At 48.2% G+C, this 20,056-nt stretch overlaps 2 protein-coding genes across 2 annotated transcripts in view; one reads left to right on the top strand and one right to left on the bottom strand.

The window, feature by feature from the left end:
* Positions 1–20,056, top strand: part of LOC119167671 (epoxide hydrolase 4) — a 212,322-nt gene that overhangs the window by 108,161 nt on the left and 84,105 nt on the right. The gene's annotated exons all lie outside the window — the stretch shown is intronic.
* Positions 10,116–13,863, bottom strand: LOC142765120 (uncharacterized). The gene is made up of 4 exons (XM_075865692.1): positions 13,847–13,863; positions 13,233–13,240; positions 11,304–11,491; positions 10,116–10,709 (listed from the first exon to the last, which is right to left on the bottom strand). Exons 1-4 carry the CDS (start codon positions 13,861–13,863, stop codon positions 10,242–10,244), a joined length of 681 nt encoding a protein of 226 aa, XP_075721807.1. The 3' UTR covers positions 10,116–10,241.

Genomic DNA, 20,056 nt, shown 5'->3' with positions numbered 1-20,056 from the left:
ACAGGTAGAGATGCAGCCAGCGGGTGTTTACATCACTGAGAGTGGTAAAGTTTCATGCGGACCACGTACACTGTCTCAGGCAGGTGCTGGCGACGTTTCGAACAGGGGGAGGCGTCAGGCATGACTTCGTACGTCACGTCGCTAAGACGACGCGGAACCTTGTAGGGACCAAAGTATCGGCGTAGAAGTTTCTCTGAGAGGCCTCGTCGTCGTACAGGAAACCAAACCCAGACTCTATCTCCTGGTTGATAAATGACGAATCGATGGCGAAGGTTGTACCGTTGGGTGTCAAGTTGCTGCTGGTTCATTATTCTGACGCGGGCAAGCTGCCTTGCTTCTTCGGCGCGCTCAGTGAAGTCTGCGGCGTCTGTCTTTGAATCATTGCAATCGTAAAGCAGTATGGCGTCTAGCATTGTCGTAACTTCTCTGTCATGAATTAGTGCGAACGGCGTCATTTTTGTTGTTTCCTGGCGCGCCGTATTATACGCGAATGTGATGTATGGCAATATTCGGTCCCAATTCTTGTGTTCCACGTCGACGTACATGCAAAGCATGTCAGCGATTGTCCTGTTAAGTCGTTCTGTAAGCCCATTCGTTTGTGGGTGGTAAGCAGTCGTCTTCCTATGCGCTGTGCGACTGAGCGTAAGCACAGTGCGCAAAATCTCGGCTGTAAACGCGGTGCCTTTGTCTGTTATGATGACAGCTTGAGCACCATGTCTCAGGACAATGTTCTCAATGAAGAACTGGGCCGCTTCAGCTGCAGTGCCACTCGCGATTGCCTTGGTCTCCACGTATCGGGTGAGGTAGTCCGTTGCCACTATAACCCATTTGTTGCCGCTGTCCGATGTTGGGAATGGGCCCAGCAGATCCATTCCGATTTGAGAAAACGGCGTTTCTGGCACGGGCACAGGATGTAATAGGCCAGCGGGTTTGACAGGTGGTACTTTGCGCCGCTGACAGTCAATGCATGTTCGGACGTAATTTTTAACCCCTGCTGCGATTCTTGGCCAGTAATATCTTTCTTTGATGCGTGTCAGTGTTCTTGTGAAACCGAGGTGGCCCGCAGTGGCTTCGTCATGGCAGGCTTGTAAAAGTTCGCTGCGGAGAGCTCCAGGAACTACCAGCAGATAGCTTCTACCTGTTGATGAAAAGTTCTTTTTGTACAGAATTCCGTCCCGTAAACAGAATGACGATAAGTTCTTCGAAAACACTCTTGCTGCATTGGCGGCTCGTCCGTTCAAGAATTCTATAAGCGAGTTGAGCTCCCGATCATCTTGTTGTTGCCGAGAAATGATAGCTGCATCAACAACTCCTAAAAAACCTGGGAAATCATCATCCTCTATAGCCGCTGATTCAATCGGCGACCTTGACAAACAGTCGGCGTCTAAGTGTTGCCTTCCGGACTTGTAAATTACGGCCATGTCGTACTATTGGAGCCGTAAGGTCCATCGTGCTAAACGTCCAGATGGGTCTTTCATGTTGGTCAACCAACAAAGAGAGTGATGGTCGCTGACGACTTGGAAGGCGCGGTCATATAAGTACGGGCGGAACTTCGCAACTGCCCAAACGACGGCCTGACACTCCTTCTTCGTTGTTGAGTAGTTGGACTCGGCGCGTGTCAACGTTCTGCTAGCGTAGGCGACCACTCTCTCCATACCATCTTGGCATTGGACAAGAACAGCACCTGGGCCCACATTGCTGGCGTCTGTATGGATGGCTGTTGGTGCATTCTCGTCGAAGTGAGCGAGGACAGGTGGAGTTTGTAGACGCTGTCGCAGCTCGTTGAACGAAGCTTCTCGCTCTTCACCCCATAAAAATGCAATGTCTTCCCTTGTAAGGCGGGTGAGTGAAGAGGCGATGTGTGCAAAGCCAGCTATAAATCACCGGTAGTAGGCGCAGAGACCCAGAAAACGCCTGACCACTTTCTTATCAACAGGCCTTGCGAACTTTGCGATGGCTGCCGTTTTATCTGGGTCAGACTTCACACCATCGCGACTGATCACGTGTCCCAGAAACTGGAGTTTTTCGAAGCCGAAGTAGCATTTTTCTGGTTTGAGTGTGAGTCCAGCGGACCGTATGGCTTGAAGGACTGACAGTAGCCACTTTAGATGCTCTTCAAACGTGGCCGAAAAAGCGATCACGTCGTCGAGGTACACAAGGCATGTTTTCTATTTCAGGCCGAACAGAATGGTATCCATTAGTCTCTGAAACGTGGCTGGGGCTGAGCATACACCAAAAGGGAGGACTTTGAATTCATAAAGCCCGTCCGGTGTCACGAAGGTGGTCTTTTCTCGGTCGCGCTCATCAGCTTCTATTTGCCAGTATCCACTTTTAAGGTTTATTGACGAGAAGTAGCGCGCATGCCGTAGCCTGTCCAAAGAGTCATCGATCCGCGGTAATGGATAAACGTCTTTTTTTGTAACGTGGTTCAGCTTACGATACAGAAACGCAAGCTGCCATCTTTTTTTTTTCACGAGTACCACTGGCGCTGCCCAAGGACTCTTTGATGGTTGGATTACATCATCCTCTAGCATCTTCTTGACTTGCTGCTGGATTACCTCACGTTCTTTCTGAGTAACGCGATATCGGTTCTGTCGGATCGGTCTTGCTGTGTCTTCCGTAATTATACGATGCTTGGTCAGAGGCGTTCGACCCACTCGTGATGTCGATGAGAAGCAGTCCCTGAACTGGTCGAGCAGCTCCATAAGACGGCATCTTTCAGTTGGTGTTAGACTCGGACCAATATCAACTGGTGGTGTATGTGGAGGTGATTGGGCTGTGGCTTCCCCTTGCATTAGAAGACAGTCGTGAGAGTAGTCGAGCTCTTCGAGGTGCGCCACAGCCGTGTCTTTACCGATGTGCCGGCGCTCATTCGTGAAGTTGGTCAGAAGCACCTCTGCGCGCCCATCCACTAAGCTGACGATGCCGCGAGCGATGGCCATGCCTTGGCGAAAAAGAAGGGCAGTGATGCGTTCGGCTATGGCGTCTTCATTACAGTCCACGTCACAACACACGGAAACAAGACTACATGACAGTGGTGGCACGCAGACGTCGTCATCAACCACACGTAACACCCTGGGTTCTTGGTCTGGATCTCGGTTCACAGACTTGTCAGCGGCGAATGTGATGACACCATCGCGTATGTTGACCACAGCACCATACTCTCTTAAGAAGTCCATTCCCAGTATCATAGGTTTGCAGCACTCCGGTAGGATCAGAAATGTGGCTACAAAAGCCACATTCTCAATCGTGAGTCTTGCTGTACATTTTCCGGTGGGAGTCATTATCTGGCCTCCAGCATTTCGGATATAAGGGCCCGTCCATTCCATCCCGACTTTCTTAAGTTCGTCTGCCAATCGTTCACTCATTATAGAGAAGTCTGCACCCGTATCGACTAAGGCCGTCACTTCAACGCCGTCAATCGTCACAGCGAGGTCGGCAGTCACAGTTTTCTCGGCGGAGTCTTCATCGTCATCTCTCACGTGTTTCTGCAGCAGTGGGGGATTTTCGGCGATTCGACGGCTTGCAACCTTCCCCCCAGAAGTCGCTGCTTTCAGTTTCCCCGCCATGGGCTGGGAGACCGACCTCTGACGGTGTCAGCGAAACTACGGCGGCTTGGTGAACCAAAGCGAGCCGGGGATGGTGAGCGCGTCCGGAAGGTAGAAGAGCCTTCCCGCCTGCCAGCCTGGTCGTCGTCGATGGTGGCATGGCTTTCGTCGAACTGTCGGCGCGTAGCTGTAGGTGCACTACAGTGGTATTCAGCTCGGCAATGTGGGCAAAAACGGTAAATGTGACCTGGCTCTCCACAGTTGTAGCAGAATGGTCGGTGATCCGCAGTGCGCCATATGTCACTCTTCCGCATATAGGGTCGCCTGATATAATCCTGCTGAGCCCAGGCTGCCACAGAATACGGTTCGAGGTACTGCGGCGCTGGGATGGGCGTGGGTCGATGAACAGCGTCTGCATAGCTGTATCCGTTCGGCTGGTAGGATACTTCTGGAGCCAATGGACGACGCACACCGTCTGCATAGGTACACAAGTTTGGACAGTGCGTTGGAACGGAATACTGCTGAGGAGAGGCAAATGCTTGTCGAAGTTGATAGCGACGGAGGCTACCGTGGACTCCTGCTGCGGGGGCGCCTGTGACTGCAATGTGTATTTTGCGTTCTCCTTCGCGATCTCCTCACGCACGATCTGTCTAATCAGGTGGCGTAGAGAAAACTCGTCGTTTGCGGTAAGTGCGGCAGCGCCTGCAGCTGCGCCGGTGGCCGCGCGATCAGACTGTCGGTACCGTTGCTGCAGTGCACGCTCTATTGCGGTGGCCTCCCTGGTGAACTCGTCCACTGTTGTCGGCGGATTTCGCACAAGACCAACAAATAGCTGCTCTTTGACGCCCCTCATGAGATGGCTTAGCTTTCGAGCCTCGGGCATGTTGGGGTCCGCGCGGTGGCACAGACGCACCATATTCCCAGCAAACATGGCCACGTTTTCATGCAGCTGTTGGGTGCGTCCTTAAAGAAGGCGTTGTGCGCTTTCGCGTCGCTCCGCGTTACCGAAGGTGTCAAGAAACCGACGACAAAACTCCTCCCATGTCGTCAATGTTGCCTCCCGGTTTATAAACCACGTCTTCGCGCCGTCTTCAAGGGCGAAGTATACGTGGAAGAGCTTTCCTTCGAAGTTAGAGTAGTTCGATTTAGCTACCCGTTCAAACTGCTCAAGCCAGTCTTGCGCATCTTCGTTCGGCCGGCCATGAAATGGTTCAGGAATGCGCATATTTTGGACCGTCACCTGTGCAGGACTCCTTGCCATTTCTTGAGTAGGGGTGGCTGTCGAAAGTGTTGCTCCCTTTAAAAGGCCAAATTCCGGTTGAAGACCTTGAAGGCGACGGCTTGAGTGGTGCACAGGCGTCTCCACGCGTGGCTGTCTCGTAGGGCTGGACTCGGGGTTTCTCACAGGGGTGCTGATCATGAGGTGGTAGTACCCAACTCCTCCACCAGTGTCGCGCGTTATAAACTACAGGGGGTTTATTTAAAAACACGGACAGTGGAACTTATAGAGACGCTCTCAGAGAAGGCCGCTAAGATTGTCATCTTCGCTCGCCTGCGCTGCGCCTCTCAAGCAAAACCGCGTTCTTCGTTGTCGTTGCTATCTCGCCGCTAAATGCAGCTATGCACGCGGCAATATGGTGGTTTTGGGACGTTAAATCCCATTAATCAATCATCAAATCAACGGGAGCTCTCCGCTCTGTTTTTCCTTCTTGTGCCTGCTACGTTACTTCCGCACGGCGTGGCTGTCACGGGTAATAGAGAGTTTTAGTGTTGGGTACCCAAGATCTTGGGGCGCTGCGGGCTTGGGGGCGCGCAGCATTGCCTACCCAACCCATACCCAACTGGAATGCCTTATAGAGGCGCGCACGCAAACGCAAGCCGCAAGAAGGTCACACGCGCTCGCAGCGCCATAGCGTCTTGCCGTGTAAGTATTATTTAATTATTTTTACCATTAAAAATGTGAAATTAAACATACCTTGGGACATGAAGCAAATTAATTTCAATAAATCATTTTTAAATACTATGACAGTGACCAACACGAAAAAAAAAACTTTTCTGTATGCGCCACACTCGCGACTGAAGCCGGCACCGTCGCTGCCAAGCAATCCAGACGGCCGGTCGTAGTCTGACAAGCGCGACAACACAGCGACGGTGTAACGTGTAACTATGTGTAACTTTTAGCTTGTACGCATACTTCTTTACGTTAACGCTCTACCGGATACCAGTTTGCGTTTTCCGCCTTACGAGAACGCACCTCTTCCAATGTTTTGAGCTCCTCGTACGTAAACATGTATGCCTTTACGTTTTCGTAAACCTTAAATGGTGATGCTAACTCTATTTAAACTGCATTTACCTGCCGTAGGAATGAATCACCGTTGCGGCAAAATCACGAGACTTTTGTTATCGTGTACAGTATCCTGGTATTCAGCTTTTCATAAACGCCTCCCTGGGCACCACCACCCCCCTTGGGCTGTGCGAATTGGCGCGTCCCCTCAAAATTGCACTGACAACGCTTCGCCCTTGGCCTTTGTACTACCGCACACAGCCCATCATGGCGGTGTTTTTTCCTTCCTGTGAAAAGGTGTATACGCAAAAAAGTGAAAAATACAAGGTTACTGTAACGATAGTGTCGACATCTTGTGACACTTCGTGCAACGACAGTCATGAATATGTTGGCTTACGCGTAATGTTTTTGAGGTGAAATGAGTAAAAAGGTTACTCATCTGTAATATTGTCGCTGCGTGGTTTTTGGACCAGACGTACAACGCTCAATGTTTCTGCAATAACAATGTTGTGATTACCTGGTTCATCATGACCGCGCTAGATGGCACCACCTGGTCAGCTGGTCAGGGGCTAGCATATTTTTGGTTTCTATATTTCAGGCCAATCTAGATTTGGTAATCTGGCTGAAATAATGGGATTGCTATTGCTGCTCGCACTTTGGCTTATTTTAACTCGATGGCTGGAGTATCCGCAGTGCGGATACCGTGAGTTCCTGTTAAGGTAGACTTTACAAGGCGGCCGATCCACGCTGCCCGAGATTTCGCGCCTTTGTACCGTGCTATTTGAAGAGTGGCTAGCCACTCTAATATTTGTGCTTAATTTTAAAACTCAACGTGGTGGCTCTGGCCAGCCTTGGCTTTGCTCGCCATGAAGGTAACATGATGCGCCAGCATGTGCGCCGGGGCAGCTTATCTGCGCTAGGAGGCCAGTGGTGGCAGCGTTGTTTATGGCCACGTGGATGCATGGCTCCATTACCCCAGCGATTTTCCGACGTATCTGCTTGGGATTTCGCGCATGCGCAGTACCGCCGCCCCAACGTACTGGGTACGCAAGCCGCTTGGGTACCCAGCACTATAACTCCCTATTTTGTATTGCTGGGCTCCCTATAGACAGGATCTTAGTCAGTGCGCAGGAGCGCGTCGCCTAGGTGCCGTTCGTTGTCTGGCACCTGACTGAGAGTGTAGCATAATACAGTCAGTTGCTAGCTTAGTACACAGATGATTTATTTGCGTTTTTTAGTAGGATTGGCTGTCGAATACTGCAGGCAGATATTTACGTCCTCCTACCGTCTCAAGTAGCCAATTCTTCAATTCAAGCCAAACGGACTCACCGTTTACACATCCGTAATGGCAGCGAAAAATAGCACATTTGGTTTTGCGCGCATTAGGTGTTCAATAATCTTATTAAGCACATACTCATTTTTTAGCTCTGCAGTAGCTTTATAATCCAGGTTGGCTATGTTGTCGGTACTAGCTATTAAAGCTGTATCGTCGGCATACATTAGCAACTCAGCTGAACTCACTATGCATATCAGTATTTAAAGGCCCCATAGCTCCGGAACAGTAAGGCGGAGAACGCAAAGAAAGCGTTGATTTAAAGAATTGCGAGTGGGTAGTAATACGTCTGCTCACGAGTAGTGCTTGGACGGGCTTTTGCGTGTAACTTTATGTCAATGAAATTTAATGATTAGGCAAGCACTCGCCGAAAACCGTTTAAAAAAGTACGAACTTTTCCCCTCGCCTTCTTCTGTTGACATATCTTTTCTAGTTAAGCTCCCTACCTTTTTATATCACTTTTCTTTGTCTCTCTCTTATATAGGTTTTTACGCTCTTTCCCTAGCACAGGGTAGCCAGCCGGTCTAAGAGCTTGCTCACCTCCCGGTACTTCCCCTTATCTCTTGTTTTCTTGTTTTTTACGCAAAAACTACAGAAGTGACGACCAGATGTAGTTAGTCACCACGTTCAAAATGGGAAGTTGAAAAATCCCACGGCCACGCTTTATGCATTCGTTTAGGCGATTTTCTTTTGCGCTCTTTGCCGATGTATCTATCGCGAAACTTCTCTGACCTATAGCGTAGTTCTAACGCGATAGCGTTAGAGAGCTCGTGTCGCAGAAATTCCGCCGTCAGCGTCGGCACCGTTGGTTGTGAGCGAAGAATTGTCCATGAGTGAAAAATTGAGGAAGAAGCAAATAAAATCAATTGAATTGATTTGTGGGGTTTAACATCCCAAAACTACCATATGATTATGAAAGACGCCGTAGTGGAGGGATTCGGAAATTTCGACCACCTGGGGTTTTTTAACGTGCTCCTAAATCTGAGCACACGGGCCTACAACATTTCCGCCTCCATCGGAAATGCAGCCGCCGCAGCCGGGATTTGAACCCGCCACCTGCGGGTCAGCAGCCGAGCACCTTAGCCACTAGACCACCGCGGCGAGGCAGCAAATAAAATAAAGAACATAATTTTCGGTACCATCGAGGATCAGACCTGGACCATTCACGTGGCAAGCAGGTGTCCTGCCACAATGCCACGATGTTACTTGCAGCTGTTCATAAAAAAACTCTACATATATGCCATGTAGTGGAAGGTGTCTCCTTGGCGCATTTTGTTCGACACGTAACACGACAAAAACGAGCCCATTCGGCGATTTGTAGGCGCATTTGGGGGGCCATCAAACTACATCAAAAAAGGCCGGGGATTGATGCCATCGCCGCTAAATACACACAGGAACTTTTAAAGAGCTCTAAAAATTTATAACTATATCCATCTAGCGGAAAACATATCATGCCATGAAGAGGCATCCATCAAGCGAACAGCAAACGCTAGATAATGTGCTGCAATCTGTGAGATATTGTGAGACTGTTTATGGCCTTCCCGAGATAGCGAGCGCGCGCCGTGTATCTTAGAGGCCATGCGACTCTTGCTTCAGATCAAAAACCTGTATGTATCATCGGCATCAATTGAAACGCGAACAGCGGAGCACCTCTTTCAAGCATTAGAAATAGTATAGTGTTTGCCGTACAGTCATCCCCATTGACAGGCATACACATCCGGTTTGGCAACTCTGCGCGATTCCCCTATAGTGCGTTATCTCTATTTCTGTGGTGCTATTATGTACAAATTCCAAATCCGGACGGAGGCGTTCCGTCGGTGCCGTCAAAAAGTGGCCGGTCCGCAGCTGTCACGAGGACGAGGGGAAGCAAACAGCCAATGAGGGAAATGAAGGTCTGCGTCATCATATTGACATTGGCTTGGGGACCGTATAGCAAACTGAAAAGTGTTTGTCACATGTTGCGAAATGTTTAACTATTATTGGTTACGGTTAAAATGTGTTGGCACTAGTTTTCATACGTTGAATAAGAAATACGGCACAATTCAAACGTATTTTTCCCGTTATTGCTTTGAAACGACGCTAAATTTAGCGGGACGGTAAGTAGTGGCGCTAAACACGACCCCGTTTCAAGCAGTTACTGTTCTCATATCTCAACCACTATTCAAACCTAAACGGCGCAGATGTTCTATGGCGCAACTTTTGAAGTCATTGGCTCAGTCGAGCCCAATCATGGCGGAGGGCCACGGCACAATAGGCAACAGCAGCAGTGGCTCATCCGCGTTTCCGAGATTCAGTGCGCGCTGGTGCTCGCCTTTATGGACGAGCATCCCGAGCTCGCGGCGAAAGCCATCGAGCTGCGGCATAGTGTCACCATCACCGACCGGCGACGGCTGTGGGAAGAGCTCAGCGACACGCTGAACGATGAAGGGCCTGCGCAAAAAAAAACGCGGAGGAGTGGCAGGACTGGTGGCGCAGGCAGGTGCACGAGGCCTGCCGTGACGTCACCGCTGCAGCTGCCGCGCAGGTGAGACGAAAAACCTTGGCAGTCGGAAACGTCATGTTGTCTAAGTGCCTGCATGCTGAAAAGTCGCGAAGTCCATATATTTCAATCTAATCCATGCCACCTTACAGCCATGTCAATCCATCCGGTTCCTTGCGGACGGTCTCTCCGACCGTTCCTTCGCCTTCGTCCGAAAACCGGAGGAAAACAATCACGTGACCTCTTGGCCCACGTCAAATAGAACGTCACAGCATTCGTCACGGCTTGAATTGGCCAATCGCGTGAGACTCAATGGAACAGACCGCATTCGTCCGGATTTGCAATTTGTACATAATTGCACCACCGCTCTAGTTTTCGTTTGGCGATAATGGTGGCCATCGTGAGCGCGCCATACACTTTTGATCGTATCAATCGCAATTTCTTGCTTTTACTATGTAAGCAAGCAGGTAGTCGAACAGGGAAAAGCGTTTATTGCTGAGGCGATGGTGATCTTATATTAGTAGAGACGTGACGCAAAGGTCATGTGTGCATCGTGCTTGATGCTTGGCCTGGTGGCGTCATGCTAGCGCAGCTCTGCTACAAATCCCCTTTTTGGACCAACAACAAGCCGTAACGTCTTTCGGCTTGCGGGTACCAACAAGGCTCGCGTCGTTGTCTTGTGTTGCGGCGTAGGGCTTGTGTAGATCCTGCGGCTTCTTGATGCACTGGAACGGTGGCAGTGGCCTCCTGAGTTGGCATGATTCTGACATGCTCTCTCGAGCGACGAATTTCCTTACTGTCTTCAGTTTGCAAAATCGCGGAGCGTGGTTCGTCCGCTGGCCGCAGGAAGACTGCTGGTGACCAGGTCCGCGTGATGGCGGTGTAGGTAGTGACCTCCTGGCCACGTGACAGGTGGTAGATCTCTGGCGCCGTGGTTGAGTAGATTTTCTGCTTCCTACGTATGTCGCGAATGTGTCCGTGGACCGTGCTGCTGGGCACTGTCTGGAGTTCCAGGTGGCTGCTTGGTACTGGCAGAAGGGCCCAGGTCTGACGTCCCATCAGCCTCTGCACAGGAGAATTCAACACGTCATCACGGGGTGTGTTGCGCCCCTCGAGAATAGCTGTATGAAAGTTGTGCATGATAAAGGAACACGTCTTTAAAAGCTTCTTGGCTTCCTGCATCTCGTTCCGTCAGGCCATTAGAACGTAGATGATAGGGACTTCAAGTTACATGTGCTACTCATAGCTTTCTCAGACAATCCTTGAATTCTCCGCTGCAGAACGGTGGACCATTATCTGTGCACAGTTTGACTGGTAATCACAGAGAAAACTTCGGAGCACCAACGATGTGAGCATGCGCGCAGTTGTGCGCATTTCTCGCACCTCAAAAAAGAAAGAGTAGAAATCGACCATCAGGGCAAACTGGCTTGCACCACAGTAGAAAAAATTGATTCATGGCAGAGTGGGGACTTAGTGGCATACGAGTGGCATCTTTACGTTCCTCGGCTGATATTTGTGGCACGTCTTGCACGCTTTGTAAAACTGTTCAAGATCACCCAATATACTGGGCCAGAACATGACCGTTCGGGCTCTGGCTTTCATTTTTTGTTCCCCCCCATAAAAGGTTCATCAACTCTACTCTCTTAGAGGTATGATTACCTTATTGCTGCGGAATACCAAGCCGTCCTGCGCAAGTATCTCCTGCTGGTATGACCAGTACGCACGGACTGTACCAGGAACTTTTTGCTTCGTAAGGGGCCAGGCAGTCTGGGCATATTCACGAAGCTTTGTCAAGGTGCTGTCGTCATGTGTTGCGGCAAGGAGGTTGTTCAGACGCTGCTCGGAACCTGAAACAGTCAAGACCGTTTACTTGAAAGCGCTCTGTTTCTTTTTCCATGCGTTCTTTGCTAGGAAATCTTGATAACGCATCAGCAAGGAACAGCTCCTTGCCAGGTTTGTACGTCCCGTTTATAGAGTATCGTTGCAAAGTCAGACGCATGCGCTGCAGCCGTAGCGGACACTTATGCAGAGGTCTGGAAAATATGGAAACTAAAGGTCGGTGATCATTTTAAACAACTAGCGATCAAGAAGAAAATGAAATCGGGTGGCCATCTTGCTTAAGAACGGTGCCTACTCCCAATCGACTTGCATCAACTGAAAGTGTCACTTGTTTCTTGGGGTTGAAATAGCTCAAGATTGTCGCTGTTAGCAGAGACTGACGCAACTTGTGAAAGCTTTGTTCTTGTTTTTCGGTCCATACCCAGGAGATATCTTTGCGAAGCAAAGATCGGAGCGCGGAAGTTGTTACAGACATGTTGGGTATGAAGTGCTCCACGAAATTCATTGTGCCAAGAAAAATCTTTAGTTCCCTACTCTTATTGGGTGGGGCCATTTCCAGTATGCCTTGAATGCGTTGTGGGTCAAGCTTCAGACCTTCGGTAGTAAAGATGTGGCCCACGTAGCGAACCTCTGCCTGCAAAAAGGAGCTTTCTCTACGTCTATTCAGACGTAGGTTATGTTCACAGCAGCGGGACAATGGCTGTTGTAGGTTGTGGTCACGCTCTTCTTTAGTCTTTCCGCACAGTAGGATATCATCCATGACAACTGCGACACACAGCAGTCCTTCTAGCATACGGTGCATCGCGGCCTGAAATATCTCTGGGGCAGAAGCGATACCGAAAGGCATGCGTAAAAAGCGACAGTGGTCATATGGTGTGCTCATCGTGCAAAGCTTCGAATTCGAGTCAGAGCTTGATTTGCCAGAAACATGAAGCCGCATCAAGCGTTGAAAAAATCTTAGCTCCAGCAAGCCTCGGTGCGACGTCTTCAAGAGTTGGCCTGGGGTAATGTTCACGCATTATGGCTTTATTTAGCGCAGTGTGATCTAAACAGATGCGGACCTTGTCTTTCTTTGCAACAGTAACCTTGTAGCTAGACCACTCAGTTGGCTCAGTTATCTGTTGTACGACTCCTTGGTCTTCCATGCACTGTAGTTCCTCTTTTACGTCGTCTTTAAGGGCTACCGGGACTCCGTGCCGGAACCACGACACCCTCGGCACCGGATTCGAGCTTCATAGTGTATTCCACACCTTTTAGCTGCCCCAGTCCTGAGAAGACATCTGCGTAAGGCTGTGCTGTCGAGTAAAGCTCGTCGGCATGAACGTTTTGTATGCGACGTAAAAAGCCGAGGCGTTCTGCTACTGATCCACTCAAGGTGATGGGTGCGTTCTGTTCCACGACAACAAAGGATTCTTCATGTGTCCGTGAACTGGCCGCAAACGCAGACGGATTTTCGCTTTTGCCGAGGTCTTGTGGCCAAAGAATGCCGTCAATGTCGCATCGCAAGGTTGCTGTGGCTCATCTGGTAGTTCCCTAGCGTAATTTTGCGAAATCACACAACAGTTGGCGCCCATGTCTAATTTGCATGTGAATGCTTTCCCTTCAATGTTAATGACCGCATTCATGCGATATCCTGCTATTGTGCTGACTGTCCAAGTTTTCGAAAAGTAGTCTTCGCCATTCTCAACGTGCACTTCGCGCAGCTCTTTCGTTCTCGGGTCTTTCTGTCTTCGTTGCGGTGCTGCTGACCTGCATGCCTGCGCGAAATGATTCAACCCACCACATTTCTTACACACTTTCCCTATCACTGGGCAGCTTTCACCGCAGTGATTCAGATAACCGCATCATGTGCGTGGCCGTGCTCGCGTGTTGACTGCGCATTCTGGGACATCATCGCTCCTTCAAAGATCTGGCGAAACTCCCCCTGGCCTTGCTCATGAAACGGCAGATTTCAACAGTTTTGTCGTACGATGGGTTTTCTGCTATTAGCCGCTGTTGCAAGTTTTTGTCTTGTATGCCCAGGATTATACGGCTGTGAAGCAAGCACTTTTCTAAATTCCCAAACTCACTAGTTTTGGCTAATATCCTGAGCTCTGTCAGCCACTCCATGAAGGATTCACCTTCTTTCTGGTTTCTGGAGCCGAAGCTAAATTCATTGAAGGTTAGGTTAATCGCAGGTTTGTAAAAGTTTTCGAACTTCAGCGGCAGTACATCGATGTCGTTCCTATGCGCCTTCTCTTCAAACTTGAAAGTATCGTATGCCTTTCTGCCATCTTCTCCCACAATTACGAGTAATGTCGCTGTTTGCAGTTCTTTTGGTTGCTTTGATAACTGAGTAGCGGTTCGAAACAGTTCGAACTCACCTTTCCAGGTCTTCCATCGTAATCATGGGTCACCGGATGTATCCAAGGGCTTCGGAGGGGGAAGCAGTGTCGACGGGATCGACATGGCGTACGGGCACCGCTGCCACCATGTAAGGGAGCATGTAGTCGAACAATGAAAAGCGTTTATTGTTTAGGCGACGGTGATCTTATATTAGTAGAGACGTGACGCAAAGGTCACGTGTGCATCGTGCTTGATGCTAGGCCTGGTGACGTTATGCTGGCGCAGCTCTGCTACATTCTACAGCGTCACAATGCAATCAGTGTGTATAGGCACGATGCAATATATATATATATATAAATATGAAAGTAGATGCGCTTTCACATAACAACTGTTTATTGTGCCGACGTTTCGACGAGAACCCCGTCTTTTTCAAGGCATAATACTATTTCCACATGTTCCGTGTCCTCTTATAGCCTGTCGAGACAGGAGGAAAGGGGTCAAAAGAAAAAGAAAGAGGAAAAAAAAACAGCGAAACGGGAGGACAAACATTAAATCAAATATAAAAAATCTAGGAGAAGAAGCAAGACCGACATGGCGTAATTAGAAAGGGGCAGCATTTCAACAGAGTAGGGCAGAGGTAGATGAGCATGGCCATTATTGTCAACAATACCTTCCCCGCACCCACTCTTCGCTAAGTGGGCAGGGAGCCGCCGTTCTTATATTTCACCTTTCCGTGTAGGCCGCTGGCGGCTCGTTCCTCTTTGAAGTGTATGACAAGTTAATGGGGAGGGCTTAAGCGCTTGGAGTGCGTGCTGGTGGCGTCGGGAGGAACGAAAAAGCCGGTGATTGAGGAACCGCCATCGATATTCATTATATGCATTGGCTCCTTGTCAGTGAAGGAACAAAATGTGCGTTAAAGAATTAAAGAAGGAAAAAAAAGAAGAACAGGGGGGGGGGGAGAGACTGTGCGACATCCGGGACAGTCACCACACAGTTGCGGCGCACTGAGAAGATATGCGCGCATGTAGAAAAAAGTTAACGAAACCACCTAGCTGTCAGCTCCTTGTCAGTGAAGGAACAGAATGTGCGTTGAAACTTGACGAAAAGAAAAAAAAAGAGGGGGGGGGGACCATACGACATCCGGGACCACTTATCTTTGCGTTCCGGCTGTGCTTGATGAGGCAAATCATTTCTATGTTGTCAGATGCATAGGCCAAAAGCTTTGTTAGCGGGTAATTTTATTGTCGTAATGAAACTGGACTGATTAGAGAGAAGCGTTTGCGTCTTTTAGCGGTCGTAACGCAGACAGAGTGCCTGGGTGTTCATTTATTCCGTATTTTATCGTGTTAAATTTGTAGATAAAATAAGATTCCCGTTGTTCCCGTTCTCTGATTGTTCGAAAGTTGTTTTCTAGTAGTGTAACCCTGATGTCATCAAAGCTGTGGTCTTTTATTGTGCAGTGTTTTGAAAGTGGAAGGCCTGGCAGAGATCGTACATGTGCCCGATGGTTGTTGAATCTAATTCTAAACGGAGTGTCTGTCTGGCCCACGTATTGCTTGTTACATACCACACATTCCAGGAGGTATATGACGTTGTCTGAGTCACAGTCTAGTGCACCTCTTATCATGTGCTTAAAACTCGAGTGGGTGCTTTTCGCCACTGTCGTTGTCTGCATGTGTTTGCATGCCTTGCATCTGCTTTTTCCGCAAGGGTGACACCCAATTTGAGGTTTCACACCTATCTTTGAATTTATTAAATGATCTTTTATATTTTTCGGCCGTCTGTATACAACACAAGGAGGAGAAGTGAAAATTTTGGATAGTCGCACGCTCTGTTCCAATATGTTAAAGTGTTTTTTTAGGACCTTGTTTATGTTCGGTGGGTTGCTCTTGAAAGTTAATAGCAAGTTTTTGTTGCGGTGTTGGTCGGCGTTTCTCTGGTGGTTGAGAAGAATCTGGCGGTCCAGATTTTCAGCTTTTTTGATGGCGTCATCGATGATAGCTGGCGGGTATTCTTGATTAAGGAGTACTTCGCGCATATGTGTGATATATAAATATAAATATAAATATAAATAAATAAATAAATATATATATATATATATATATATATATATATATATATATATATATATATATATATATATATATATATTCGGTTTGTGGTTAGTTTTCAAATGATCGTCGTATCTCTTTCGCCAGCGCTGCTTTGCCTGCACCCTTCTTTCAGAGCCGTACGCGAAAAGGCTTCACTTCAACTGAAAATGCCGAGTGTTTCTTTAAAAGAGAGAGCGCAGATTGTTTCGCTTTACCGGCACAAAATGAAACAGCGTGAAGTTTCCAGAATTATGAACCGACCGTTGTCTACTATAAATAAAGTTTGCCAAGCATTCCGCGATGATGGACGCCTCTGGAACCTTCCACGTGGACACTGGCAGCGGGCGACGGACAGTGCGAAGGACGTATATTTATTGTGCAAGTTGCAAAGGAGGCTCCGTTCATCACAGCTCGACAGATCAATGACAGCTTGAACCTCTCGACGATTATGTCAACCATCAGACGTCGACTGCATGAGGAAGGCCTGTGGAGCCGTGTGCCAGCCCATAATCCTGCACTTTCAGAAGAAGCTTGCAAGACTTGCGTATGCGCAAGAAAACGCAGCATGGACTGTAGAAAACTGGCGGCGTGTAATATTCACCGACTATTCAACGTTCTCCACTCGCTGGAACCAGCGTCAGAGATTTTGGAGAACTGCACAAAGCTAGGTGCAGTTCTCTACTAAATTGAATATTCTTTCAGTTTAGCACGTCGGCTGTCTCGTTTTTTGAGTGATTGCTATAATTCAATACTTATACTTTGTTGTTATCGCGACAGCGAAACGAGCCTGCGCTTTGGTAAAATCATTATGATTTGTTATATATTGCAAGGGGATGTTGTTAGGCCAGCTAGTCTCGCAATATTTGACGATAAAACGAGTGGCAGAAAGGCTTGAAATAACAGTTTACATTCCTTCTGCAGATTTCAGCCCCGGAACTTACACCGCGTAGCTAGCAGCGGCCGCTGCTTCGTAAGCGTGTCGGGTGTCTTGTCCAAGGAAGGCCTTGGACCACTAGTTCGCATAGAAGACAGGTTCAACGCTGCGGCATACTGCGACCGAAAGGGCCGTGGTGCCCTATTCTCTCGACGGACTGTTCCCTGATGGGCTGTACTGCGGTCTAACAGGACCGCAGCCCCATCCACAGGGCGAATAAATAGCACGCTTGCTGGAACAGCTGCATGGTAGCAATGCTGTTGGAATGGCCTCAACAAGGCGCTGACATGAACAAATGTGAGAATGTGTGGAGCACAATGAAATAGGCACTCTCGTGGCAGCCAATTCAGCACGGCTCTCGAGAGGCGCTGTGGGCTGCCGTGAAAGGAAATGGGAGCACATACGCGCAAGTGATCTTGTGACACGGCTCTTCGACAGTCTTTCCCGAAAAATGTCGTTGTGGCAGCTGGAGGTGAATTCAGTAAATATTAATCTTAAGAGGCAAATAATATTTCTCGCGGAAATGTTCGTGCCTTCTCCTCGGCGAAGTCTCGCTGAGGAGCATTTATGAACACGATGCTTATTTTTTGCACAATTCTGTTATCATCTGCAATAAAAGAATTTTGCAAACAGACTATATATTTCTTTTTTTTCTTTGTTTATTTAGTGGATATCCGTTTCAGCTTAGCGGCACCTTCGTTTCCAAATGTAATTATAATTAGATGGCTTCGCTATCGCGACTTGAGGCATCAGTTAATTTTAATGGTCATGATAAGGGTTAGTCAGATTCATCCTTCTTGTATCATGCACAGACGGCGAAAGTGCTGTAATGCTGCAGTAAAGACCAAACGCCGCAATTCAAATGACTTCAAGCACTCGGCATACCCATGCCGGCGACCATCGCAACTGTGTGGCTAAGGTACTCGGCTGCTGACCCGCAGGTCGTGGGATCGGATCCCGGCTGCGGCGGCTGCATTTTCGATGGAGGCGGAAATGTTGTAGGCCCGTGTGCTCAGATTTGGGTGCACGGTAAAGAACTCAGGTGGTCGAAATTTCCGGAGCCCTCCACTACGGCGTCTCTCATAATTATCTGGTGGTTTTGAGACGTTAAACCCCACAAATCAATCAAAACTGATATAAGTTTGTCGATTGAAAGCATGACTGCGGCGCCAGAGCGTGAAACTGCATGAGTGCATCTATCTCGAATCATTTGGTTTCAAGCTGCTCTACGTGTGGCACTATTTGTTATTCATTTGGCGTTGATAGCACTGTTGCTTTTGACGAACCATGCTACTATATATACTCGCCTTAGGCTGCAGTTGTTTAACTTCTGACTTTTTTATTTCCTTCTTTTCAAATAGCACAACTAGAACACAAGCAAAATATTGCGCCTTAGGAGGATCGTGCAGTGGGGCCAAGCCAAGTGTGCGGGCCTGGGGGACGGCGCACACTATTCCAGGGATGAGGCTTGTGACACGCGCTCCGCTGTTCGCGTTTCATTTGTTGTCGACAGTACGTAGCGTTTGCGCGCGCGTGCTCGCACAATCTACTGTGAGTGCGTGTGTGTTTGTAACAAAACATAATAATACGAATGCACTTAGCGGTTGAAGGGCGCACTAGATGCCGAATTTCGCTATCGTGTTCAACTCTTAAAGGCGACTTGGATGTGTGGCAGCTTGCGCTAGTTGGTATGGCATGATGATAGTTATAGCGCGAGAACAAAACGACGACACAGAGACAAGGAGGAGACGAAGGACACGAGCGGTCGTGTCCTTCGTCTCCATCTTGTATCTGTGTCGTCATTTTGTTCTCGCGCTATAACTATTGCCTTAAAGGCGAAGCTGAAAGGTCCCCCAATTTTTACACTCACTCAAAGATCAAGGGCAGCTCATCCGACTTACCATCACAAAGGTGGAAATATGGGCATGTTGGTATTGCAAGTTTAAAAATAGCGATAGCGCACTAAAGAACGCAAGGCCTGCGCTGAAGGCGCAGCACAGTTACAGCGAAAGCTAGAAGAGTGGTTTTTCAGAGCCCTTTCTAAACACTCATTGGGTATATGCTGCAAGCACATTTACTTGATGCCCATTACGTCATTAATAAAAAAAAATAATGTAGTATGTTGGAATTCACTATGCTATGTTTCGTCAGTATTTTTAGAAGCGTCGTATACGCTAAATTTTTGCTAGGAATTTTGTGCCAATTGTTCATGCAGTGGCTGACGATGACGAGGAATTATGCCTGAAATAGGTATGCGCCGCAGTTAGTAACTGAACAGAAACAAGCTTTTGTAATGGGTTCGATCAGTGGACAACCCACTCATTACGCTATTCGCATTGTGTGACGACTGCTTGTTTTTTTGCTCTTTGAAAACGCTTCATAAGTCGTAATAACGTGATTGCTTTCCCGACATGAAGCATACCTAAGGCAAATTTGCCAACATGTCCCAAGCACCGGCGTAGCTCAGTGGTATAATACCGGCCTAGGAACCGGGTTTGAGCATCACTGGGTCGTTGGTACTAGATTTTTCTGATTTCGCACGATGTGGTTACAGACACCGGTGGTGGCAGTCGTGGCGGCCGACAACTATGGCGCTGCGCGAGACCTGAGTTGTGATCTCATAAATTGGAAAATTCACATGGATCACATTGGGTCCAAAGCAACATGAGCCATGGGGTGGTTACGCGAGCTCAGCAAGAGAAAAACGGGAGGCGAAGAAATACATTAATAATGGTCTATAAAATGTACATGCGTCCTGTTATGGAATTCGGCTGTGTCTTATTTTCGGGCAGTGCGACTTATAAAATGAAACCACTAATACTATTAGAAAGAGAAGCTTTACGACTGTGCTTTGGACTGCCCAAGTTTGTTGCTAACAATGTGCTATACACGGAAGCGCGTCTAACATCATTGTTGAATAGATTCAAAATGCTTACTATCCAAACATTTTTAATACTATACACTTTGCCCCAGAGAGAATCGTTTTACGCTTTTATTAAAGAGCCAAGCTTAATTTTGAAACTTGGTGGTCGCGACTCTACTGCCCACAGGTCACGTTTGTTCAAGCGCTGCTAGAACCAATCAACGTCAAAATCAAACATATTTTCTCAACAGGAAACGTTAATTTAGATCCTAAGATAGAATTTGAAAATATTTATCCCTCTAACGCAAAGAAAATGTCATTTAAATATTTAAATGATCGGCTTCAGGATTACTTGGCA

This window comes from Rhipicephalus microplus, chromosome 6 (assembly GCF_043290135.1).
Source record: "Rhipicephalus microplus isolate Deutch F79 chromosome 6, USDA_Rmic, whole genome shotgun sequence".
Taxonomy (NCBI): Eukaryota; Metazoa; Arthropoda; class Arachnida; order Ixodida; family Ixodidae; genus Rhipicephalus; species Rhipicephalus microplus.
Note: the sequence above shows the minus strand (reverse complement) of the source record. Positions and strands in the feature narration are given on the sequence as shown.

Coding starts and splice junctions, on each gene's coding strand:
- LOC142765120 (XM_075865692.1), bottom strand. Junction 10,710..11,303: donor TGGTATTCCGCAGCAATAAG/GTAATCATACCT, acceptor TCTCCTGTGCAG/AGGCTGATGGGACGTCAGAC.